Source organism: Cyanistes caeruleus, chromosome 1 (assembly GCF_971803275.1).
Source record: "Cyanistes caeruleus chromosome 1, bCyaCae1.hap1.1, whole genome shotgun sequence".
NCBI classification, from domain to species: domain Eukaryota; kingdom Metazoa; phylum Chordata; class Aves; order Passeriformes; family Paridae; genus Cyanistes; species Cyanistes caeruleus.
Window position 1 is genome coordinate 70,464,700 of NC_141701.1, and position 27,307 is coordinate 70,492,006.

At 34.5% G+C, this 27,307-nt stretch overlaps 1 protein-coding gene across 1 annotated transcript in view; it reads right to left on the reverse strand.

Moving 5' to 3' along the window:
- The window catches only part of LOC111925366 (ATP-binding cassette sub-family A member 13), a 145,263-nt gene that overhangs the window by 59,039 nt on the left and 58,917 nt on the right, over positions 1-27,307 (reverse strand). The window contains exons 23-31 of the mRNA XM_086880899.1: positions 27,153-27,240; positions 22,099-22,207; positions 16,657-16,711; positions 15,854-16,031; positions 13,139-13,254; positions 9,166-9,322; positions 8,010-8,263; positions 7,527-7,728; positions 5,674-5,783 (exon numbers count right to left, since the gene is read on the reverse strand). Coding sequence (XP_086737025.1) covers positions 5,674-5,783; positions 7,527-7,728; positions 8,010-8,263; positions 9,166-9,322; positions 13,139-13,254; positions 15,854-16,031; positions 16,657-16,711; positions 22,099-22,207; positions 27,153-27,240 — 1,269 coding nt within the window. The remainder of the gene's footprint in view (positions 1-5,673; positions 5,784-7,526; positions 7,729-8,009; positions 8,264-9,165; positions 9,323-13,138; positions 13,255-15,853; positions 16,032-16,656; positions 16,712-22,098; positions 22,208-27,152; positions 27,241-27,307) is intronic.

Genomic DNA, 27,307 nt, shown 5'->3' on the forward strand with positions numbered 1-27,307 from the left:
TTTTTTTGTAGATGGCTCAGCTTGTCTGCTCTTAGTGTGCTTTGGTAACACAAATTGTAGGATAAAAAGTTCAGGCACATAGTGCATTTACAATATCTTCTTAATTTGACATGTATCAAAAAGAGAAAACCCCAGTTAAAACAGATCAGAAGACTTCCCTCCTCCAAAATCATTTCCCCACCAAAGGAGGGCAGGAAAAACCAATTTGCAGAAAAGATTAAGTTAGTTCTAGTATTTAACAAACACATTCACACTTAATGACAACCTGACTTATGAATCCCAGTTATACTGAAAACTAACATACATAACACCTAGCTTCTATGGATTTTACTAGATTTTGTTATGAAAACAGACATAGATCTCTCTCAGATTCATAGGAATAAAATCCTTTTTTTTTTTTGTGGCATTAAGTATTCAGTAAACAACCAACCTAGAAGCCAACAAATCTTTTAATAGTACTTGAAGATGTTGTGAATCTGCTCTTATGCCCCGTTAAAATAAGTTACTTCTTAGAAGTATGTCTTTTAAATTTCTTTGAGAATATAGCAGCAATTCCTTGAATACAAGTTATTATTGGTGTGTGAGGCTCTTTCTCTATAACACCCTGCACTTCCAAGATATTTTAGGTTGACCTTTCAAAAATTCTACCTTGTGTATAACTTATACCTTTGAAAAATTCCATCTTCCATTTCTAGAATTCATGTTGTTCCAAGATGCAATATCTTTCCAATAAAATTCAAGGCCATTATCAGTGCACCTGCCTCAAAAATACACTCCTGACTTCATTATAAATTCAGTATCAATCAGGAAAATACATGCATGGATTTGTTTTGTTTTTTAATTTGTTTTTAAACCAGAAACTTTCAAGCATATTTATTCAAGGAAATGGAAACTGTTATGAATTAAGGATGCCCTGCATGTAATAAAATTAGTTAGATTCTCCAATGTTTATAATACTAATTTTACATACTCAATTTTTTCATCATAAAGAATACATCACCAAGGTAGGGTTAGATTAGATGTTATGAATAAATTCTTGACTGTGAGGGTGGTGAGTCTTGGGGACAGGTTGCCCTGAGAAGCTGTAGATGCTGTATCTCTGGAAGTGTTCAAGGTTAGATGTAACTTTAGTTAAACTGGTCTAGTGGAAGGTGTCCCTGCCCATGGAGGGGGTTTGGAACTACATGATCTCAAAGGTCCCTTCCAACCCAAACCATTTTATGATTCTCTGAAGGACCCCTCAGAGTATATGGTCCTTTCACAGTGACGGAGGACAAAAGATGTATTCTTTCCAGTCAAAATGTTTTTTATGGAATCTCCTTCATTATGTGAATTTTAAACAAAAAATCTGTATCTGCTGACCAAGAAATGTCCTGCAGCTGTGATCAGCAGCTGCTTTTTTTCTGCTGGCTGGAAAAATTATTCTTAAGAGTAGAAGAAGTGGTGTGAGTGAGACTTGTAGATGGTTGTTTTTGTTTATAATTTTCCAGAATTTTTCATTTTTATACTTTTCTGTCTTAAACACAAGACAAAATTTTTCAGACATTAAACAAAATTAAAAATAACAGAAGTGATTTAAAATTAGATAAAAATCAATGTCTATTATTCTTTGGAACTGATGGATGACTTTGTACCAGGATATGATGGAGGTCAGAGGTTTATAGCACAAGTCAGAAGAAGATTCCAGATTTGGAGAAATAAAATAATCTGTAATTTTTTTTGTTTTTTTAAATAAAATATTGCCATCGGGACATTCCTGTGCCAGGAACATCAGGCTTCTGAGTACACTACCAGAGTAAGAAAAGGAGAACCTTCTTACCATAATATCCCCCTTTCTTCATTAAATACATATCAATAAATACATAAATACATAAATATTTATGTAATAAATAAAGTCATAAATACAAATCAATCCACCTAAAGTTCCCTGCGCTTAGTAATTTTAGTCATTCTTAGCTAATGAGGTATGGTTCTCCAGACTTGTTGCAGTTACCATCTCACCTCAGGAAGAGCCAGCAAATTTGCCTCTTAGTGATTTTCAGGAGGACTGCAACACAATGCACCATGATCTGCTCAACAATAATTTCCAAAATATGAAGCAAGGAACAAAGTCAGGAGGGTCATAAATTTCTTCTCACAGCCTCAAATTGTTCATTTCTCTAAGTTTAGCTACTATATAATAGCAGCTCTTGCTTAAGGTTGCCTTCATGAATTAGGGTTAAGCTTTGAAAAATTGAGAATATGGGATTTGCACTCACTTCAGCCCCTGCAAACACAAAAAATCTATAAACTCGATTGGCACCACCATAATACAATGTGATAATTAATGTTGTCAAGGGTATTTTAAACACTGAAATTCAATTGTCGAAGACTTTCTCTCAAGCCACCTAAATGTGTCAAATTTCATTACCTATGTTTTAGTATATGGTAATGTTGAGGGTTAGGTGTCCTTTTTTTGTTTTGTCGTTCTGGCCTGCCCATGGAATTTTTACCCATTATGTGCTGGGACAACCTAACTACCGGTACTTAGGGGTGCTCGAAAAGGACAAAGAGTGGCCGGGCCCAGGGTTGGCGGGGGGGGGGGAAGGGGGCAGAAAAAAAGGGTGGGGACAGTTTTTGGGCTGTCTTTTTTTTTTTTTTCCCTGGCTTTGGGGAAGGAGGTTGGTTTTGCTGGGTCGCGGAGCTGCTGCGGTAGAGAGAAGAGAATTTCGCCATCACGCAGACGGGGTTGCTGTTTCTTCTCCTTCTTCCCTCTTTGTTGGTGGCCTCGCACCCCCTGTCCTGCCGGGACGTGTGGCAGTGCCAGGCACCGCCGCGGAGATGCTGCTCCACCTCAGCCACCAGCCCAGGATCTCAGCTCGTCCCTGCTGTTCCAGCTGAGTGTTCCTCAGAGCCCTGCAGGAGCACCGGGACTGACTGCCCGAGGGGGTTTGTGAAACAAAGCCTCTCCTCCATCCCATCTCAGCCGAGAAAGCTGTCCCGGGGTCCCTGGTTCTGTGTTCTTGTTATTGCTGTAGTTATTTTTTGTTTGTTTGCCTGGTTGTACTAGTAAAGAACTGTTATTCCTATCCCCAGATCTCTGCCTGAAAGCCCCCTTGATTTCAAATTTATAATAATTCGGAGGGAGGGGGGTCTACATTCTTTCATCCCAAGTGTTATAAATTTGTATTGTGATATTGGCTTTCGCAGATGAATATTATATATTAAATACTTTTTAGCTATGTATGTACTTTTTTGCTAACAAGTCTTAGGTTTAAAAAGATTTCCTAGGTACAAGGCAAAGAAACCCCAGAGGGCAAGGACACTGGGGCCCAAGCTGTTATCAGGAGAACAATAGAACCCAAACTGTTATCAGCGGAAGATATGAAGACCAGCTGCCCTCAGGGGAAGGATGAGGGGCCTGGACTGTTATCAACAAGTGACCATGTGCAAAAGAAAGGAAACCAAACTCCAAAATAATGCTCATCAGCTAGAATAATGATGACCAGCAAAAATAAATGCTGACCAGCAGAAAATAAAAATTGTACAAAAGCATGATCTAAGAAGGCGGAACCAGGGAGGGGACGCTTTGAATATGCATTAAGCCTTCACAACAGGGGGGCATAAAAGAGAGGTCCCCGAAATACCAGGTGTGTTCCTGGCAAGGTGCCAGGGCACCCGGCCGTTTTAACCCTTTGCTTTATTTCTTTTGTCTCCTAATTGTATTTTGTTTATATTAAATTATTTTTATAATTTATTAAGTGAATCTCGTTTTTAAGAAAAGGGAGGCTCCTGCTTTCCCTAGCAGACACCTGTCTTCTAGAACCAAGACAGGTAAATAACACTGTATATTAATATATGCTTTCATGTTGGATTTATAAAACATAGTATGGGAAATGAAAGTGACACACACAATGTCCAGGGACAGCATTTAGCCTACCATCAAAAGTCATTAGCACACTAAAGTTGACCTCAGAAGCATTTTTATCTGTTTAATGACAGGTACATAGCAACACAACTGATAAAAGGAGTCCAGGCATTGTTAAATCGTTTCTTAATTTATTTTTTTTTTAATTATCTTAAGGGGTTCTAAAAATATATATAATAGTCAGAAATACTATATATTATATATATTGTAAGTGTCTATATATATATAATAATGAATTATATTCTTAAAATTTTATATTTGATTTCAAGTAGATGTTAAAATTTTAGAATTGTTACACCAGCTCAAATCATTTGCCCAAATACAGACCTGAGACCACATTGCACAGGAACAGCCATATGTGATCCGTGAATGCACAGGTGGGACCTAAGGCAAGCAGCAGTAAAATCCACAGTAAAACACTACTCAGAATCTAAACAAAACATGGGAACTTAAATGTCCCAATGGCAATATTTTATTTAAAAAAACAAAAAAATTACAGATAATTTTATTTCTCCAAATCTGGAATCTTCTTCTGACTTGTGCTATAAACCTCTGACCTCCGTCATATCCTGGTACAGTCATCCATCAGTTCCAAAGAATAATAAACATTGATTTTTATCTAATTTTAAATCACTTCTGTTATTTTTAGTTTTGTTTAAGACAGAAAAGTATAAAAATGAAAAATTCTGGAAAATTATAAACAAAAACAACCACCTAGAAGTCTCACTCACACCACTTCTACTCTTAAGAATAATTTTTCCAAAATCTGTTTGTTTTTTTAAAATAATTTCTGCTTTCTGATCATCATTTTTTATGATTTGCTATAAAAAATAATGAAAAAACACACGGAAGTAAAATTATGTTTCATAGTGATGATATTGTCTGTTTCAAAGGTGCAAATTTTCCAGAAAACTGAATTTTGCAAAGACTGAAACTACTTATTCTTTGAAGTTAAATCTGATGATCATTATCTCTGTGAAGTAAGGAAACACTGACCTATGAAAGCATTTGATTTCTAAACCAAAGAAACGCAACTTACCATTTTGAAAATTTAAAAATGTTTCCTTTAAAAATTTCTTAATTAAACTCTTGACCTGTCCTTGTCCAAAAAATATTTTGAAATGTACATCCTTTAGGAAAAGTCCCAAATCGATTTTTATGTGTGCATATACATATTTACTACTGACTGAAGAAAATTACTTTCTTTCCCCTCTAATTTTGCTAGGAAAAATGAAAAGTATTGGTTATATCTAACCCAAAGTACATTATTCTTTTATCACTCCATCAGAATGATAAATCTCACCAATACTACCTCTTACCCTAATTACATAATATATTGATCAACTAATTAATTAATTACTCTGAAGTACGTAAGTGTAAGAAAATATTTTAAAATTACCCACTTGAAGCACTGATTGTCTTCCTAAGCCTGGAAAACTTTCAATGCAGTATTTGTATGGGGGAAATATTTCCATGCAGTTGAACATATGTTAATGTTGTTTTACAAGTTTTAAAAGGATGTATGTTAAGTAGAGTTTCTGTTTTGCTACCAGACAAATTTATTCTAAATTGACAGAGCTATCAAACAGAATTAAATAACGCTAAAATACTTTTCCACAGGGACTTAACAGCAACAAAGCAATATACATTTAAAAGGGAACAAAATAGGTCCCCAGAGTACAGTATAAAGGACTGAAGATGTGCTGAGTCTTTGATCATGTGCATTATCAATTAGCACTATTCTGATTAAACCACGTGTTACTTACCCAGTAGGAGTCCTGATTACAGCCCGTCCTGCAGATGGGATTATATCTCCAGTCAGCATCTTAAATGTTGTGCTTTTCCCAGCTCCATTTGTTCCCAGGAGTCCAAAACACTATCAGAGATATAATAATAATAATAACAATAATAGTAATAATAACAATCATAATAATACAAAAAATATGCTGTACTGAAAAAAATAAGAAATATTACCCCTTCAAATTTCTCCACTTCCCACATTTCCTATTATATGTCTATAAGAAACTATATGGATGTAATGTGTGTGCAAATTCCCTTTCCCACAAAAAATTAGTTTAAAAAAACCCCATACATATCATATTTTGACCCTCAATTACTAGAAGTTTCTTATTTAGGATTCTAGCCTTCCTCTTAAAACCCTGACCAACAATTAAACTCATTATTTATCTGTACTATTAGTAAATGCTACATTTCAATAGGAGGATTTTAGGTCCTACTTCCAAACCCTGGATATCAGTCCATACTTCCAAGCTTCTCATGAGCTGCTTCACTCTGTACAAGTGAACACCAAACATCCAAGAGACGGACTCATTTTGAACACTTATTTCAGGTTTCTAGGTGCAATAACTTAATGCTTAAGATAGGATAGGATTCATATTAAGTCTACCCATAGCCGTTTATGATTTTGAAATACTTTTTTCATAAACTTTCTTATTGATAGGTTTTAATCTACAATAACATACTTCTGGTTATCTCAGTTACAACAACAGCTGATCAGTAAGCAGCAGGATATCACTGCATCTGTGCTGCCATGTGCAAGTTTCTCAGATCTTCCAATTTTACATTAGCAACCAAGAAACATCTTTTCTTTATCAGTAGTTTTGAAATTAATATCTATAATTCCCCAAACCATCCTAATAATGAATAAAGAGCCCCCAAGCACAAACATGTTCAGCACTAAATTTCAATTTATTGAAACAGTTTATTTGTAAATGCTATATTCAAATGTACTGTGGTGGGTACTTGTGGGGAATGGAAAAATAGAAACTTCCACTGATACTGAAGGGTTTAATTTGCAGCCTTGGAATGAGCTTGGATTAATGTAATAGTAAAGGTACACAGACATTAACTAGAGAAGTCAAAAACTTACGTTCCTATAAATGCAACTAAGAATATGCCATAAGTAAGTAAGTGTATTAGGTAAGATGTGTTGATGTGACCTAACAGTCTATTGGCTGAAAAACAGATGCTGTGCAGCAGAACTTAGCAAAGGTGATGGGTAATTAAGTAAAAACAAACTCAATGTCAACTGTCTATTGGACCAAAATGTTACCTATTGCTGTGTAATGTGGAAACCTTTGAACTATGGCTGACTTGTTGCTCCTCCAATTCTTATGCCTTTGAGACTGATGCCTTATCTGATATATCTGAGCAATAAATCACCTTTATCGCAATGGTGGTACCATCCCTTGTTATTTTCAGCCCAACAGGTACTAAAAATGTGCTGTGGTAACAAATTCAGAATTCAGTCCATAGTTTGCTATTGAGTTGGGTAATATGTTTTCTCTTTGAACACTAAACTACTATGTTACCTTACTTGTTTTTATGTTAGCATATAATACAGCAATTTGGTAAAGATAAGCAAGAAGTAAAAAAAATTAAGACTGCTGAATGTTTAACCAAAAAATAAATTAACAGTTGCTTCTTCAGCACCACCTGAGTTTCTGCTTTTATCCAGTTATTGATTTTCAGAAATTATTACAATTTAATTTTTTCTGCTGCTACCTACAGGCCTTTCACTGCAGACACACTGAGTATGTATCAACAATTGCTCAGAATAAAGTGTTACTTTATAAAAGGGGAAAAGAAGACCCTTTACCTCTCCTCTTGATATGCCCAAGCTTATGTTTTCCACAGCTGTGTTCTTCTTACTGAAACCTCCATAACACTTCCTGAGGTTGTACAGAAGTAGGACATCATTACCAGTTCTTCCACTGAAGAGTCTCTGTCGTTCCATTTCTACATCAGCATCTTCTGAAGGGCTCTCCATTCCGTCCATGCTGTTAACTGAGCAATGACCTCTACAACAGAGGATGATAGTAAGTGATATATTGCAAATTGGTCGTTGCTGCACTCTGTATAACTCTTATTTTCCTGATTGTAAACCCTTAGCACTTAGTGATCAATTCTCATCAGAATTCAAGGGAAAAAAACCTCCTTGTATTTTTTCTGTAGTTTACATTAATTTAGGCACACCATGTTGTCGAAGTATTTATCTTCATTTGTTCAAAAGAACATACCATTTTCTTTCTCCAAAAATTAGATCAATACCCACTGTGGCAGAATACAAATGATAACGCACCTTGTTTTCCAGAGGAGATCCCAATGAAGGAAAAGGCGTAAAAGAAGTAGTAGTGTTCCCTGAAGGGACATTTCCACAAAAATCCAACCCAGGAAATCCATCTCAAAGGGGCTCACGTAAGAATCTATTCCAAAGTTCCTGGTCAGGTCAAATTTGATCTGATTGTATGAAAGCTCTATTAAACCCTGGCCTAGGCAGAATTGTGGGAATATGATGAATGCCCATTTGAGGATATTGTAGATGCTTTGAAAACTCTGCATTAAGATGCGGCAAGGATTGAGGAGAATAAAGAAAAAAGAAAAAAAAATTAGTTTTCTCGAACAGCCTAATAAGCACACTTGCAAAACTGGATACTGCATTCATATTTCATGGTAAACTGAAATCTAAAGTGCATATTGTGAACTATTTTGGGGACAGGGTTCATATCATATTGCATTTTAGACTTTGTACAGCCATGGCATTCTTAGTAGAATTTCACTGAGGGTATCAAAACACATATAGCCATGATTGTTCTATTTCCTTAGTATTTTAATATTTGAACACTTAAACCCAAGTGAATACAGAATTTTTTACACACTTGCATGACACATAATCCAGATTTGACTTCAAACATCAAGTTTTTGATCTGTACATGAAAAGAGCCATAAGCATTCTGGAACTCCTTTCCCTCAAGTTGTTTAAATACCATTATGACTAATTAAAATTACACACAAGGAGTGAGAATGCACTGTATAAATTACTATTCATACAATACATTAATAATCCTAGGAATATGCAGTTTATGTCTTATGTCAATATCATTCAAACACATTTTACAATGTACATAATCTATTTAATGGACCAGAACAGCTCCATTTATGTGCCAATTACAACTTAATGGTCTAGAAAATGTGAAAGTTCAATTAACACTGTTTTTCCATTATTACAGCATGCTTTTTTGGGTTACAGACAAGTAATTCAAGATGGTAAGTCAATACAGTATATTCTAGGACAGAAAAACCATTAATATTTAAAAACCATAAGTTTTTTTTCTGGAAAAATCTTATCTATATAAATATATAAACACACATAAGAACATTTTTAAATATATATATGTATGTATGTTTGTGTATACATTTCAGTTATGAAATAGGTAAATGAAAGATTTTATACTGACCTGCACTTTGGAAATTATAGCTAACAAGCGAGGTAAGAGAGTCACCAGCATGGTACACAGGCCAAACACAAAATTTAAGGAGATGTAAGAAATAAAAGCTACATCTGAACTTGAGAAGAATCTTGATGCAAGATACATCCAAGGTAAAGTTGCATATCTGAAGGTTTAAAGAAACAAAACTGTCACGAGTAAGTTATGTTTTTGCCTCACCACCCCCAAAAAAGTCAGTTATCACACTAGAAAAACTGCAATTATTGTTTCTTATTTTTAAGGCAGGCAAACAACTCTTCAGAACAAATGATTGAAAAAACGGACAAATCTGGAACACATATTCTTTAAAAAATGGGCTTATACTTCCTTAGATGTACACATATTTACTGCCATGTTATCTGCAGATATGATCCATTTTTGCATATATGAGCTGCAGATATTTACTTTGATTGTTCCAGACAGCTTGCAGTCCTGATTTCTGAATGATTGCAAACCCATGCACCTTTTATACAGATATAGAATTAAAACCAAATATTTAAAGCTTAAATCATGGATGCTGAGCAGTTATCTTTTCTGAGAGGCTTTCATAGAAAGAAAAAAAAAATAAGGTAGTAAGCAAAGAGAATAAAAAGAAGTAAAAAACAATTTTTGAACTGGAACTAGTATATTGTGCCAGTGATATGTAAAAATTGAAAAATCCTCAGACCATGTTATTACCTTAACCAGGTTGTCAGTAGAGTAATAGGTATCAAAAATGAGTGCATAAAACTATGAGGATAAGACAGCATGTCTATGACTACACCATCTTCAGTGAGAATCTTTAAAGGAAGGAGGAAGGCACCTCCATTATGACAAGTTAAAGGATGCCTATCCAGAATGGAGCATGCACATGCACATGTTTTTATTTATAAAGAGATGTTTATAAAGATTAAAACAAGGCCCAGGCAATCAGAGCATGCATGACATGTAAAGAAAACTTATTTTTCATTCAACATAATGCAAGATATATCTATCAAACAAGCAGTATGGACTACAGGAGCATAGGTATCACCATACACTGTTGTACAATGAAAAGGGTAGGTGCAGTGTATATATAAACACTTCCTATATAATATTAATATGTATAACTGGTTTAATAGTGAGCTCAATGCAGGAGCAATTAGCCAAAAATCTGTGAATTCACTTCTTCATTGCCTTAAAGTGTAGTTTAGATTACTAAATTAAGTAGAAGTCCCTTTTGAATTTAGCATTTTGTACTTTGTAGATTAATCATTTGCATTGGAGAATGCCAAAACCTTAAAAAACAAACTTGCAAATCCTGCTGGGGAAGTAATAATAATGTTATATTCAGTTTACAGGAAGATAAAGGTTAAATGACTCAATGTTTGAGTCTCAAATGAAATTGTAAGTATTCAGGATCCCACTCTACTTTTCAGCATCCTTTTGCCAGTCTTAATCACACAATCTTTTCTTCCCTTCATGCACATACCAAAATCACTATTCTCAGAATAACAATATCATAAATAAAAGTCCATCCTTGGAAACAGCTCAGGAAAGAGACATGATTTACAGTGCTGTTGCCCTGCTGTAAATGAAAGCAAAATTTGATTTGTTTGCTTATAGCTGCTAAGAAATGAGTAAGACTTTCAGAATCCTAAAATTATATGATGTTCAAATGTAGCCTTTAAAGTTGCAGCCAGTCACAGCTACATTTCTATCCTCTTTTTCTTCCTTCAGCTGCCGTTGCAATTTAGTATTTTCTAAGTATAAAGGACAGAACATTTTGGACAAAACTGCTTTAGCATTTGGACTAGAAAACATCTCTGCAATCATCTAAAAGCGAAAGATGTAGTTTAGTTACACTTTTAAGGAAATCACTTTTAAAGTAGCAAACTAAGTAACTTGATTATTCTTTCCAGCACACCCTCATCTCTTTAACTTTTTTATATATCTGGGATATTTCTTTGTCCTAGACAAGAAAATCTGCACAAATGTACCCTGAAGTGGAAAAAAACATTTTTAAAGGAAAAAAACGCAGATGATAATGGCATGCATATGACTGAGGATTATATGCACAGTACTGGGGAAGAATAAAATGGCCACAATAGGCTTCATCACATTTACAGTGTACTTAGGCTGAATAAAGTGTAGATTAGGAAAAATGGCTACTCTGAAGCTTATCAATGTCCTTGAGACATGTTAAACTTACAGACAGTTTTTGGATCTTTAATATATGTTAATACACATAATACACATTGAATACACAGATTTTCTTGTTAAAAATCACTGCAACATCTGTTATATCAGCCAGAGTTGAACACTAGAGGTTATATATATAACTAGGGGTTATATTGAGCTGATTAAGCTGCATCTGCAGTCAACAAAATAAGATCCATTTTCATTCAATGACTTTTTTTCTAAAATACTCGAAGTTTACCTCAACATTTTGTTTAAAACAATGCCAGCATAACTGGCACTTGATAGTACACTGTGAGCAGGGCCAAGGCCCATAGCACATCAGAAAGAACATATTATGACTTCAATAGACATAAAGGTCTGTACTATGCGCTTCAATTGTTGCTTGGCTAAGATTCCTACAGAAGCCTATGCCTTGCTAATATGACAGCAACTGGATCACAAGAAGGATTCAATGGTTGTAAAGCTAATAAAAGAAAAGGTGTGAGATTTCATAGCACGAAACCTTTGCACTAAGACTGGTTAGAATTTGTGCCTTTAACTTGAAGGAATCACTTGAAGGAAGTGCAGAAGAAAGGAAGTGAGGGTTGTACACAAGATACAGAGAGAAGGAAATGGTGAACTTTGGATGTTTCACACATGTTATTTACAACAGCCTAGCATCATGACCTCTAGAATATTTCTTGCTAGTTTGGTTATTCACATCCTGAAAGATGAGCTCAAACTGGTACTCTAAGTAAAAATACTAAATAGAATTATGCAAGGAATTTGGAAGGTTTTACAAGAGAGGACTTGGCTTGTTATGGCTTGCAAAGGGCATTTGATGAAGGACAATTACGAAGTCTGGTTCTGAATAAACTTAGGCTAGAATTTCAAAGAAAAGATCCAGCTTTGTGGATACCTAAACAGTTTTCAAAAAATTGAGTTGCTCAAGGCACAAAACCTTGAAAACAGTTTCAAGGTGCAATATATTAAGTTGGGAGGTTTTTTGAAGGGTTTATCCAAGACTCTTACTGGAATTGAGTATGTCCTGATGTTGTAGAAAGTTCTTTCTTCTTTCATTCTCTACCATCCTCTCATGAAGCAGCTATTAGCTAAACATTATCTAAATATCTGTCATGTAAGATATGCACTCTCCCCTACGAGAGTAGCAACAATTAGTTACTTGAAATAAGTAAAAATAAACTTCTCAGAAGCTTTTTCCTTTAAAAATTCATCCTCAGCATTTCTAACATCACCTTAGACAGCACATGGGAAGATCTGTATGTCCCAGTATGAGTTGAGCCCCAGTATGTTTCAACTGACCTGGGGCTTCTGTCTTTAAGTAAATAAATAACTTTAAAATCAAACTCTTTCGGAAATCTTACCCTGAAATCATTGTGTATTACATAAGTTGTGCATGTACAACAAAAGAACTTTAATTTTTTCCCTCTAGTGAGACAACAGAATACACTATTAATTTGTTTGATCCCAGGGCTGAACACGCTTACTTTTATAGAGATATCAGTCCTCTGTTTAACCAGTTATTTTAACCTTCTATAACAGGATTGGTTTTTTTGTTGTTTTGTTTCATTGGTTGCTTGGGGTGTGAGAAAATCTCACTCCACTTTTTGTGTTTAATTTTCAAACTCATGTTTCAGTGTGTTTTCTTACTATATTTTTCTGAAGCATAATCACTTACAAAGACAGAAAACCATGCATCCAGCAGCAGGTGCAAACTACATCTAAAGATTCATGTTTGTTTCTTAAAAGCTGTAATTCCACAGTACCATTTCCAATCACATACCCATAGAGTATCAGCAGGAGAACAGTGGCTGCCAAGTTCTTTTGGAAAGTGAAGGCTGATAGCTGGAAGGCACTAATAATACCAATACACAGAGTCACTGGAACCATGTAAAACACCTAGAAACAGAAGGAAGAAAAACATTGAGCAGGTGAGCATCTCTTATTGGTCTAACTAATTTGCATTGAAAGGTATTAAAAATTAATTTCTCCATACTTGCAATACAATCATAAGTTAGGAAGAAATAGGCAGAAGAGTTTGGAGATTTGATAGTCCGTACTTGCTGTGAAACTGCCTCCTACAGGTGAAACAACCTGACATGATACCATCTGACTACAGAATATCCACCTTAATCCTATTTCTATTGACCTTTCCAATACATCCATTTATCAAGCCAACTCTTGCAGATAATGAATCCATGTGGGGCTATTGCTCCAAAATATCAAATTACACTGTGAATAGAGAGGCTTGGTTTCAGAAACAGCAGTTTCACTGATTGGTGCTGCATTCATATGGGTGAATGATAATGATGCAATTTTAAAAGAGATTTTAATGAAGGACCATATGTGCTGATGAAGCAAATTACATCTTTTACTGGGAATGGACAAAATATATAAAACCTTTACAGCCACTAGGCAACAGGGAAAGCAGTTTCTCTGTTTTGTCTCTTGATTTAATGGCAACCAAATACTTAAGGGTGGCAGGGTGGGATTGGTACAGGAGATTAATATCCAAATATTCAAGAGAGAGGGGTTCTGCTTGAAAATAGCAACATCAGGAATTGAAAATATGTACTCAGCTTCATTTTCAGTGTCCGCCTGCTCTGTGCACTGAACCTGAGTTCACTAGGGTGCTGACTGCCTCCATTTCTGCTTATGTAAAAAGCTTATATATAAGCTTATTATAATTTAGCTTTATAGCTTTAACCTAACAGAACTGAAATTCTGAGATACAACTGCAATAGAGGCAACAAATCAAGGTCCACCTAAATATTCAGTGTATAAGAACAACATACTGTTAAAATTAGACTTTCATATTGAAGTACAATGAAAACTAGTTCCAAATTAAACCAGAGGGCATGTCTTTGCTACTGGGAAAACATACTTTTTTTTAAGAGAAGGGCAATGGAGTAAAATGCAGATGGATGCAATGTTCTCATCTTATTCACAGTGTACCTTTTCTTTGCCATACAGAAGTATAACATACCACCCACAGATATATGCTTCATTTATCCTGAAGCTGTTTTAAAAGATTGTAGAAAAGCCACAAAACATTTGAGTCCCAGTAATTTTCAATAGACCTGGGGCTTCTGTCTAGAAGTAAATAAATAACTTTAAAATCATATTATATTGGAAATCTTACCAAGAAATCATAATGTATTGCAGAAGTTGTGCATGTACAACAAAATAATTTTACCCCTCTAGTGACACAAACTTAATAAAATGTCTCTATTTCTCTTTAAATCTTCTTAGCACTTGCACTTTTTCCATTTGTTGAATGTAGTAATGAATATTATTCATGCCTATAAAACAGCAGGAACGGCCTGATTCTCATGAGACCAATTTCTTAAGTCAAATCCTTCTGCAGGCCAAGTAAAGATTCTGCTACCAGTAATACTGGACACAGCCTGTAATACTTAAAATATGTAGAGGGATTTAAAATTTGACAGTTCATATATTCATGTGTTCAGTGTCCCTAAATGATCTGCAGCACAATTAGCATTTAAAGCAGTGTCTGCTCTTTCCCACGTCATGATTGATCATGCAGTACTGTGTTGAATTTTTGAGAACATTTTGAGAGATTGGCAGAAAATAATGAGGAGTTGACTTTGCTCACAAAGAGTTTAACCTTGGACTGTTTTTAACCAAGCCTTCTTATCTGAAGCAGCAGAAAAAAGAAATACCAAGATTGACTGGCCAAGTAAATAACATTTGGAAAAATGTGCTCTTATCTCAAGTTTGCTCAAGTATGAAAATTCTTCTGATTTCAAGCATGGATGTGTGAACATCTAATATTTCAGAATTAGAATGGTCTAAATGAAAACAGAGTGTTCCAAAAATTTCTGTTCCTGACCAAGGTATCATAGAATCCAACCTAAAGATTGGAAAGGACCTTAAGAATATCAGTTCCAACCATTAATCCAGCGCTGCCAAGTACTACTAAATCATATCCCTCAGTGCCATATCTATATTGCTTTTAAATGCTGCGAGGGATGGTGACTCCACCACTTCCTTTTGCTGCCTCTTCCACTGCTTGACACAAATAAAAGGTACTGATCATAAGTATCTCTCATATTATCCACAACAATATGTAACACAATTATCCCTTAAAGTAGCTGACTAGTATTTTCAGTTTTCTCCACTAATTTCTAAGGTTTTGCCAGTACATGGCAAAATTCAAAGCACAGAAATTACTGCTATGAGCTGCTGTGTGGAAGACTCTGTACAGGCTGATTAGCCAACTTCCTTTTATTTGTAAAACAGTGTACATAGCTAAAGCTAGAAAATCATTTACAATTCAACTTTGGGAAGCAAGGATCACAATCCCCACCCTGCATAAAAGTAGGAATGGTGACTTCATGTTTAACATGTCAGCCAAGAGCTGTCCCTTTGCACAAGTCTTATTCGTGTATCTTATGACCATATCTCCTTTTGCTCATTTATAAGAAACTAGCCTAAAATTTACACCTGAGCACATGCTGCTCTACATAATACATACCATATCATAGCAGAAGTTACCAAGCCAGTAAGTTTTGTAACCAAGGCCTGTGATGTGTTGCAAGCGTTTCATCCCAGATACTCTGTCTTTGACTATGGCAGTTCCAATGGATGCAGTAAGGATAGAGAAACCCAGCATGATACACAGTGCTACCCCACATTGACGAACATTCTCCATTCTAGGGTAAAAAGCAAAATAGTGCAATGAAAACACAGTGGGGAAAAACTAGCTAATGTTAGCATTTTTCAGGCCAACTTCTTACCAAAACATTAGACAGTAGGACCTTAATCCTGATTTTAAACACCATAGAATCACAGAATTGTTTGGGTTGGAAAGGACCTTAAGGATTGTCAACACCCTGGAATGAGCAGGGACAAAATGTCTCTAAACTGTCAACATGTAATTAAAGAACAGGAAAAAGATGTTTGAAGTTACAAAACTATAGGTAAGTTACAGAGCACAGCATGTATATGAGTTGTAAAACGAAGCTTATGTAAATATTTCCCCTTTACAGAAAACTAAAATTTAAACCCTCAAAAATCATTTGAAACAGTTACCCTGTTTAAAACTGTTATGACACAATCAGCATAAATTCAATACTTTTTTTTTACAAAATACTGCAATCATTTTTGGTATGGACAGTGGACCTGACAGACAGACCACACTAAAAAATGCTTCACTCAGTAGAACTGAATTGTGTCTATCAATTCACAGCATCTATTCCAGGAAACATATTCTTATTTAATTGATAGTTTCAATTGTCTGATGATTGTTGCTGTGAAACATTTTAAGAGTTTGCTCACATTTTATCCTCATCCAACAAGGCTCCTCCATATGGTTGGCTATAGAGTGTTATCCCTGTGAAAAGAAAAGTAGATCATGAAATATTAAGGAATAATAAGGTCTTCAAGTTCTGGAGTACACTGTTAACACTTGTTACATGTATGAATAAAAAGGCTAAATACTTAGTAATCAATAGAAAAGAGATCAAACACCAGTCTCCAAAACCAAACTGTGTCTCCCATTGAGTGATTTACAGAGTTTGGAACCACTAAAAACTAATGAACAAATATAAGAAGTAGTTGCTTTTCTGCATTCTGAAGTTCAGAAATTGGTTGAACAATGCTATATATTGCTACAGATTCTACATCACAGAAGAGACCAAATACAAAACCTAAAGTAGAATTTGTTCTAATTTATTAAAAAGACATTCCTAACATATTGAAAGAAATTCTTCATAAAATATTAGAAAGATTGTAACATTTCCTACAATAAAATACTATACTTTTTCATTCTGGATAGAAAAGCTCACAGGCAAAAGGAAAATGCATCCACATTAGACAGGTTTGCTGTGAACATTCCACATTGTGCCCTGTTGCCGTTCAGGAGCTACAAAACTCAGGACACCTTTCCCTATACCAACATCTTATTAACAGTCTGCAATCTGTGCCTTCAAGAGAAAGTGCTCTAGATCTTTTATCTCATATCTAAACCAGTTGACCCTCTGTCAGAAAATAAAGGCATGCACAATTTGGCATAACTTTAGAGAGCTGGATGTTCCCATCCTGTACATGGTAAAGAAGAAAAGACATTGGTCATCCAGTCCATCCCACCTGGGTGCAACTTGCCACATAAACACACTTTAAAATTTGTGGTTTTTCAGCAAAAAAAAGGAAAGCGATACGAACCTAGCAATAGTTTTTCAGTATCAGTTGGAGAAATCTAGATGAAAAAAATCTTAAAGTTCTTCAAGCTTGTATGCCATCACTGTAGATTAGTCAGAGCTGTCCTTAGGTGTATTTTGTAGTTCTGCACTATATTTTGGGTGTTCCTGAATCTGTCTCTTGGCACTTCTATTTAAACTGTCTCTTTTGTCAAGCTAAGTCTTGCATACATAGATCAGTTTAGATCTGTGCTACTGATTTCAAATACCATGATTGTGGCAGACTTGAATAGAAGACCAATCTAGCTTTCTTTATTCCAGATATTTTATTGCGGATTAAATAAAATATTATGTATAAGAAAAAATAATTATATATATATATAAAATGAGACATTACTATTATCTGAAAATTATAATTTATATTTTATGGAGAATTTCACAGGCAGCATCATCATCATTTATGGTTTCTATTTTAGTTTTCCCTACTAACTAGACATGGTTAAGAAGGTTCCACCCAAAGACCATTTCACAGTTTCCTTTGTAATAGGGTTTAAAGAAAATTTGCAAAGCATTCAGGAAACTATAGAGCCGCTTTCTACCAAAATTCAGCTGAAAATTACTCCCTTGATCTCTTCTGTTCTATTGAAGAATTGAACCTGAAATAAATGAGGATGCTACATGAAATCTTACAATGAATACTAGTATGAAAGTTTTTTTTAAAAATCAATTACTTCAATAGGAAGCCTAAGATGGGGCAGCCGCATTGCAGAAGGCCCTTTTATATTGAGACATTTTTGTTCTTTGAACAATGATGTAAGAACCCTTTTTGACCACTCTACTTTACAGATACCATTATAGATGACAACCACTCCTTTTTTCTTTATATAGTCTTACCCTAAGAGGGAGATTATAGTCCTTTTCCTATACTCCAGCATGATAAAAATGTTTTGACTCCATGATATACAATTAGGTGTGAACTTGATCAAAATTTCTATCTTAAGCTTAAGCAAAAAATATTGCCTTTTAGGTTTTTATTCCTCTTATTATTGCATTTTTATTTGCTCACAATTAAATTACTTAGTTGTAAGAATGCAGCATTTCAGAAGAGATTAGAAAACATCAGTCACAAGCTAGAATACCAGTCAGAGGTAAAGGGTTTTGACAAAATTCCAGCATCTTACTTTCCAGAATCTTATTTTCTTTGTTCAAGTGTCTTACAAACTTTTTTTTTAAATTAATTTATTAACATGTTCCTTTTCATCATCTGCCACTGAATTTATAACCCACTAGGAAAGAGAATGCATTTGATTTCCTCAACAGTTGAGAGAGCTGACTTTTTCCCACAATGGTGTCACAGACTTACATGATGATAAACGTAGGGGTGGATATCCACATGATAGAGAAAATGACATTTTTATACAAAAAATTACTGCTGTTTCAAAAGAGACATCTGACCCATTAAGTACAATAAATTCACATAAACTGATTGGGCATATTTCTGTTGCTCCAACAAGTTACATTCATCTCCAGCTGGGCATACACATTTTCTTCAACAGAAAAACCACTCTTTACATAAAAATTACAAGAAACAAACATTATAACTTTCCAAGCATACTCACTGCAAAGTTTACCAATAATCCCAAATTGTTAAGAGACAGGGGTGAGGAGGAATCTCTCTGCTTTGCAGAGAAAGTATCTGAAGATCAGATTACACAATAGCAAAAAGGACAGATTTTTCAATCACTAAATAAATGTAATTTCCTTCTGCTGCATGCTAAAGAGTTAGTAACTTGGACTGACAGAACAAAAAGCAATAATTTTTTCAAAGCTTTTTGAATAGATACAAATCCCTATGGATATAAACCAGTGCAAGGCAGCATATGTCCTCTATACTCTTGGGTAAAATCTTTTCCTTCAAACTTCCATAACAAATCATAAGTCTATATTCCCTGTATCTTCATGACTACAGAAAAGACTAGACAAAAGCAACTAGCCTTCTGCTCAGTTACTTATTATCAAAACCTCTCACAAACTTAGACCAGTGCTACTGATCTCCACTAAAAGTTACTGGATTTCTCCTTGCAGATAAATCAGGTAGAACTCAGCATATGGTTTGTTAGGATTCTTCCCTTCTCCAAAGATCTTGGGAGAACTCCAGCAGGGTTCATGTTCAAGAAATACACATAGGGTATTACTGCAAAGTGAAAGGGTTTTTAGCTTTTGTATGAGCACTTAAGCAAGTTACAGATCTTGTTGACCTCACTCAAGGTTGTTTCCATATCATAGTTGCTGGCTGCTATTGTGTTTACATCCATGGCAATGCTACTACTCTATTGTAGTAAGCTTTTTGCTTACAACTGAAGCAATTTTTTTTTTGTTTGGTTGGGTTTTTTTGGTTTTTTTCTTGGTGAAAGAAGAAAACACTTCATCCTTACAGCCCCTTTTAAAGGACCAAATTATTTTTATGTCACTTAAAAGTAATAGAGAAGCACAGGTTCTGTTGACAGGAAAAATGTTGCTTTGTGAAATAATATGTCATTAATGCAAGGCAGATCTATAAAGTCATGTTTCTGCAAAGTCTCAACAAGCTTCCTCACAGCAATTTTCAGCAATATTCTAGAACTGACCTTGTCTATAAACAGAGTTTGAAAGAAGGAAAAAAAAATAAAAATAATAGATTTCAGTGTTGGAACACAGTATGTGGTCTTCTGACTGCTGACTTACAAGACTGCATATAACAATTTGAATAACAGAATTACATGAATAGTTCTTTTCTGTTAGAACAGTATCCTCAAATAAGAGAAAGTTAAAAGTCAAAGTGAACTGAGTTCACGTGGCTCATGTAGCACTGGAAAACTCTTGAGTTTTTTAGAAATAAAATAAACATATGTATTGGTCTCCGCAAAAAATACACGCATATATATATACACATGCAGACACATATACAAATATGAGTACTCAAACAAATACATACATACAGATATCTAGGTAGGTAACTTGACCTCTCTTCCCAGAATTTCTGTGACAGTTCCCTCTGCATTATGCTTCAAGAGCATGATCAGTCCATCTTTATTGCACTTCTCCAATAGATGAAGACATAGAAAAATTACATTCTAGTTCTTAAACTCTGTTTCTGCAGGCAGCTAACATATTCTGCCACAAGATTATACAATGAGCCCATACTTGTACAAATGTTAGTACAAGACTTGAAGTATTTCTTAAGCACTGTTGTGCTTGCTGTGTTTCTGTGTCATGCAATATCAAAAAATACATCATTCCTACAATCTTTGGGCTATCTGTATATAATTTTCTCTGAGTGTAAGCAGGACAACAAGCCCTGATCCTCCATGATAGATATAAAAGCAAGGGTACACAAACATTTAAGTTATAGAATGGGTAATCTAATGGTACAGAAAAAAAGCTAGCATCAGTGCAACTCATGAAGTTCAGTGAAAAATTATTAAAAACTTATTTCTATTAAAAATTCTCATTATCTGATTAATTTTCATTTAAAGTTTTTGTGTAAACACATTACCTTTGATCCATTCTCATAATTCGTTTAGTAAAATAAAACTCCAGCCATCTTGAAAACAAGACATTACTCTTTTTTCTTAACATTCCAGAAAGTTTTCTTAATGAATCTGTTTCTAGATTTCTCAGGATTCATTCCCCATTTTCACTGATTCAGTCTTCTTTCTTCATTATAAAACACTTAAATTCATTTTACCATTACAGACAACCATCCTAAATTTATAAGTACTCTTAAAAATTGGTCATAATCTCTTTTAAAATGTCTTTAAACCAATTCCTTTTTAACAGACTTTAAAGAATGAAAGGAACTGGAATGAATAGAAGTTAACCTGAACTTCTGAATTAATAAAGCCCAGATTTCAAACTAGATTGCCACATCCTAAAAGTTCATCTGTGTTAACAGCTGAGTCTTTGGCTGCAGTCATTTTTGGGATGTTAGTTCATAAAATTTTTACTTTCACAATATTTTATATAGTTCAGAGATCTCAGAGATATCTGAATCAGAGAATTCACAGCAGATATATTAATTGCTTTTTTGTTTTGCACAATAATAAGATACAGTAGCCTTTCCTGTTCCTTGAGTAACAGGATGCTATGAAACATCACATTGCTGTGTTAATTTACAGGCTAATCTGGATTTGCCCTGGATATTTGTATATAGTAGAGTGCCAAAGAAATTATAAATCCATAGTATATTGTACCTTAATCATTCCATTGAATTAAGCCCTAGCAGTAGTTTCAGAGGCAGTAACATCCCAAATCACACTTACTTAAAAAATTTACACTTACTTGTTCCACAGGAAAGTCTCTGTATGGAACTCATTATGGCATGTTGAGCTTTAAAATCAAATTTTACCTTACTGTGTAGTACATTCTCTATACAAACTTTCTGTGTAATTAAAATTTTCACTTTTCCAATTTTCACACCCTCCAGAGAAATGAGACTCTGAAATCCTACTGTAAACTGAAACAATTTCATATTACTAGTATTATAGTTTATTTTAAAACTACTTTCCAATATATATGAATAAATGCAAAGCAAAACTATTACCATACTGTCTCCAATCCACATTAGAAGGTAAATTCAGCCACAGAATTAAGTTATTGAGTTCATTTAAGTAGGATGGCAGTGAATGGAAACCTTTTTGGTTATACCACACCTGGAAGAAAGAATGGAAATTGTCAATCAAAAATTAGTTCAATTTGGATGCTGATCTGAAAGCTCATGTACCTTTAAAAATTGCATGAAGGATATGTAATTCTTCTGTTATGACATTTACTTTTAGAAGGAAGTCAACTAGGCAGAACAAAATCAGTTGATTTGCATATGTTGTTCAACAGCATGCAGCAGTTTTCTATTGTTGGAGTTGTACACATATGTTTCTTATTAAATTGAGATTCTCTGATTTAATGGAACACTGTGTCCCTCTTCCTTTGCATAGTGATTGAACAAATAGAGGGAGAACAATGTGAAAACAACACCTGCAAGTTTGATCAAAAATATAAAAAGATGACTAAAACTAATGCTAAAATTGGAAGAATCGTTGGAATTCCAAAAGATTTCCCCAAATAATACCTGCATATGATACAGCATAAAATATCTAGGAACAGAATATTCTAGAAAGAAGAGAAAAGAAAGAATCAAGAAGGCACTGTTTACAAGGTATGAAGCTGTTCCATAGACAAAGCTATCTCCAACAAGCATCAGTGGCTTGTTAAACATGGAGGAAATTGATGCAGATAAACTTTAAGGCTGACAAGGCAAGACAGTCTCTGAAGACCACAAGGAAACAATTGTGTTGTAACATATACAGATCATGCAGATTCACCCTGACTTGATAAAATACTCTTAATCCTCACTTCCACTTGCTAGAACCATTGCTGAGAGCTTGATATGTCCCAAAACCAAATATACTGAGGTTTGAGTTTCCTCTGCAGTGAAATTGATTCTTATCATCCATTATTGTTAATCACAGTACCTTTGAATCTATATTATCCATTCCAAAAACTGGATCAAATTATTATGCACGTTTACTTTCAGTTTCAGTGACATTTAAAACCATTTGATTACTATCCATTCCTTACATCATAGCACTTTTCCTTCTCCCCTTTTTTTTTAAACAGTTGAAAAACTCCTAACCTTTCCCTCTTTGATATCAGCTGTTTGTACTCTGCATTTTGTACATCCTAGGTAGGGCAATTCTCACTGTCTCTCTGGATTCTGAATCATAATGCAAAGTGAATAGAATTTAATATACATCTTTATTGCCTTAACACTCTTCTTAAATCCACATTTGCTGGGCCTGATCCCCTAAGTATTTTCCATGTGCCATGTAATGGTACTCAAATGTCTCAAACCCTTATGTCCCCACATATAAAGAAAAGAAAAAAGAACAAACCCTAACATCTTCCCCTCTTTGCAAAGTAGTGAAACTCCCTTGCTCTTCTCCAGTTCAGTTCCCACAAATTATTATAAATACTAGATCTCCCACTCATTAACCAACAAGAGCAGTCTTTAACAAAATGTAGTGAAAGAGAACTTGAAATTTCTGCAGAAAACTGAAAAATCTTTGCACAGCAGGACCTCCTGCACATATAGCAACCAGGGCAAAAAGACAGAAACAAATTGATCAAAGGTAAGCTGTATTTTTCACAGCCCCATATACACATCTCTAATTTTACCATTTTTTGAAAGGTTTTCACAGATTAGAAAGTTTTATATATATACATAATGAAACTCCACTGAAATTATGTCTATTGCATTGGGAAAAATAAAGGCAGTTTAAAAAACAACAAAGCAAAATTCTGACAACGCATCCACATTTAATTCAGGCAGGGAAAAGTTCACAAATGTTCAGAGAACACCTTTGAAATATAGTAACTCAACCAGTATTCAAATGAATACCACAATAGGGCATTGTGTATAACAACATATTTCAATACGTAACATGCTAATTGGAATTATCCTCCAAGCTGCATTATGTAACTGAATCAAAACATGAGGAAATAATCAAATTGAAGATGGATATTTAATTTATTATAAACTGGAAAAAGAGACATATAAGGTTGTTCACTTCATCAGGAGGTACATTTAAGGTCTTTTTTCTGTAGACTGGTTTATTACTCAAAATTGTTAGCAAAAGTAAAATATAACAAAAGAAAATGTATTAGCTCTAGCTGAAACATCTTTCATGTTTCTCTTGGGCCACACAGGTAATAATTTACAGAGGGAAGAAAAAGGCTGAGGAACAGAAAACTATATACATCAATATAATTATATTTTATTTTATTTTATATTATATCCATATTAAGGGAAATTATATCCCAAGGAAAAACATAACCCCTGACCATATCAGATTGAAATTCTGTGAAGACATGTTTTACATTATTATGTAATCTTTTACTTGAATAAAGCTAGACTGACATTTCAGCTAACATTTGACCTATCAAGAAAAAAGGATGAGAAGGAGCAGAGAAGTCCCTAGGCATTGCTGGACCAGATTCATGATTGATATTAAACTAGAAAGATTTAATTTTTTCCTCTGGACACTTATACAATTACTGTTCTGTAAATCCTCAAGTCCCAACCTTCGGGACTGGAAAAATGTACTTTTCCAAATGAGAAGTGAACAGTACCGTTTGCCTTTCGGCAGCGTTTAAAATTACCACACGTTCTTCTTATATTTCATTATGCTATAAAAAACAGCAACTATGAAGCTATTTTTTTTGGCCATATTGCCAAAGGAAGCCAAAGAATATACAGTCATGTATATTCTACATGTATATATATACAAAAATATGAGAAGTTGTGCTTTTGCTACATAGCACCAATCAATAGTGCCAATAATCGGTGTTTTTAATTAGCCATATTTGTCATGTCATAAACATATTCTGTCTCTTGTGTGCAATATATACATTCTTTATGTGCATGCATATACCATGTATGTAGTATATACAGCACAGTATGATTAGGTAGAGTAAAATAGTTACTAAATAAATATTTTTAATTTGAACAAAAAAAGTCGTTGGCTTTTCAAGTACTGGAGAAGAATGTATAAAGATTCAGAAATTTTCTTAAATGAAGTGAATCATACAGTAATTCTCTTCAAATGCAAATTTCTCATTTCCTTGCATACCAGACTATGTAAATGGTACATTTGCTGTCTCATGAACAAACCAGAAAGGTCAAAGTAAAAATATAGTCATTAGTTACTGAAAAGTTAATGCAATAACTTGACATCGCATCATTTGAAAGACATTTCCAGGAGATGCTTTAGATAACACAGTTCCCTTTATAAATTTACTCCACTATTTGCTTTGGGTCAGAAATATGAAGCTTAATTACTAAAAGTATAACTATAATTTATCCCTGTCCTGATGGCAGGTGGAGCTCTATACAAAACACACTAAAAAAAAGGACCTGACAAAAACCACAGTGTAAGCATGTCAAAACAAGAGTCTAAAATGATTAGAAGATACACAGGAAAAAAATGGAAGTCAGAAAAAAAAATAAATCTTGCTGAAAACTTTCAGGTTTCTCATGAATGAATGATGGAACTGGCATTCAAAGCTATGAAATATATGGGACTAGAAGAGAGATTACAAATAGCCAAAATTAAAATCTATATATGCTCAGATTTGTATATAAAATAGAGAGATTTTTAAAAAAATATACAGAAAAGGCATTAGAAACAGGAAGTGATTTTGCAAAACTAAGCATGAAATGACATTGGACTGGAGAAAATGTGAATTTTTTTATAACACTTAGTCTCAAAATGGATTTTGGGATGGAGCTTATTTATGCTGTTTTTTATTTTCCTTTTTTTTATAAGAGCAAATAAAATCCATATTTACATAAAAAAAAATTTCAATGCAGAAGCATGTTTCTTTCATATCCTAATCTGGAATCTGAAAAATGCACAGCTTCCTCTTAACAAATCTTGTTTGCCTCAAATACAAAATCAGAGATAGGCATCAATACTTCTCCAAGACTGCTGTTCCTCTCCTTGTCATGCATCTACATTTGAATGTATCCCAAAAAGCAAAGAGGAAGGATAATTCTAAGCACAACTGAAATAAAGAGCTTTTCCTTTTTGGTATGCAAAAAGGAAAGGTGGAGTATGGGGGGAGCAGATGACCAGTGGAGCAGAGATTACCGAAGATTTGATTGATTGATTGATTGATTGATTGATTGATGGTGTGGACATCTTGGCCCTGGTAGGCCAGAAACCATGAGAACTTCAGACAGAGATCTGAGAGGGCAAGGAAAAGGAATGTTGTGTTTTATTTTAAGGTAGTCATGTGAGACTGCACCTGTAAAGATTGTAGTTAAGCAATATTGATAAGAAACATAAACAATGTGGTTATTGCTCGGTAGTGGAAAATTCTATTCAAGGCTGTAAGACTGCATCACCTGAGCCCTGTAATCAATAAATCAACTTCATCATTGCCATTCCCTGGAGTCCCATCTCTGAACTGCCGACAGTGGAGAGGTACCGTGTCTCCATATTGTGAAAACTTGGGATGAGACCTGGAGGCTAACAAGCAGTTACCAATGCAGGGGATTTTATTTTCCATGGAATGTTTTCAAAAGGTTCTTTTCAGAAAAGAATAGCATACTTGTTCTGCAGAAGAAGCTGCTCCTAGAAGATATCTTTATTCTTAAAGGGAGGGTGGTGAGAGAAATGAAGCAAAGTATCCCTTTTAGTCATGAAAAAGCATCAATAACAGCCCATTACTGTGATGTTCAATGCACTTTGGCCAATTCTGACATTGGCTTTTTGTAGAAAACAAACTGAAAATATTATTTGGCTGACTATCTAAAAGCAAGTTTTAAACATAAATTCTAAAATGAGTTCACTGGAAAAATAAAAAACCCCAAAAGAACAAAAAAGGTATATAATTTGACCAATTTAAAACTGCTTCTCAAACACAAGAGAATACTTCAAGAATTAAGAACAGAGATACTATAAGAGACAGAGGATTTTTCCCCATTATTCAAGTGCAAGGATTTCATGTAATAACTTATTATTTGCTAAGTGTTGTGATATCTGAAGTCTGAAAAAGTAATCAATACAGATGTGCACACATATATGCAACTCTTACCTTAGCCAGAGGCTGAGATTTGGTGTTATTCAATTTTTTATCTGGAAGTTCAAATGCTTTCATCCGTCCAAAAGACCAACCACCATATCTGGTAGTAGAAATTAAAGTAACAAACAGTTATCTGCTTTAAGCTTTGCAGTTTTCTTGCATGGGTA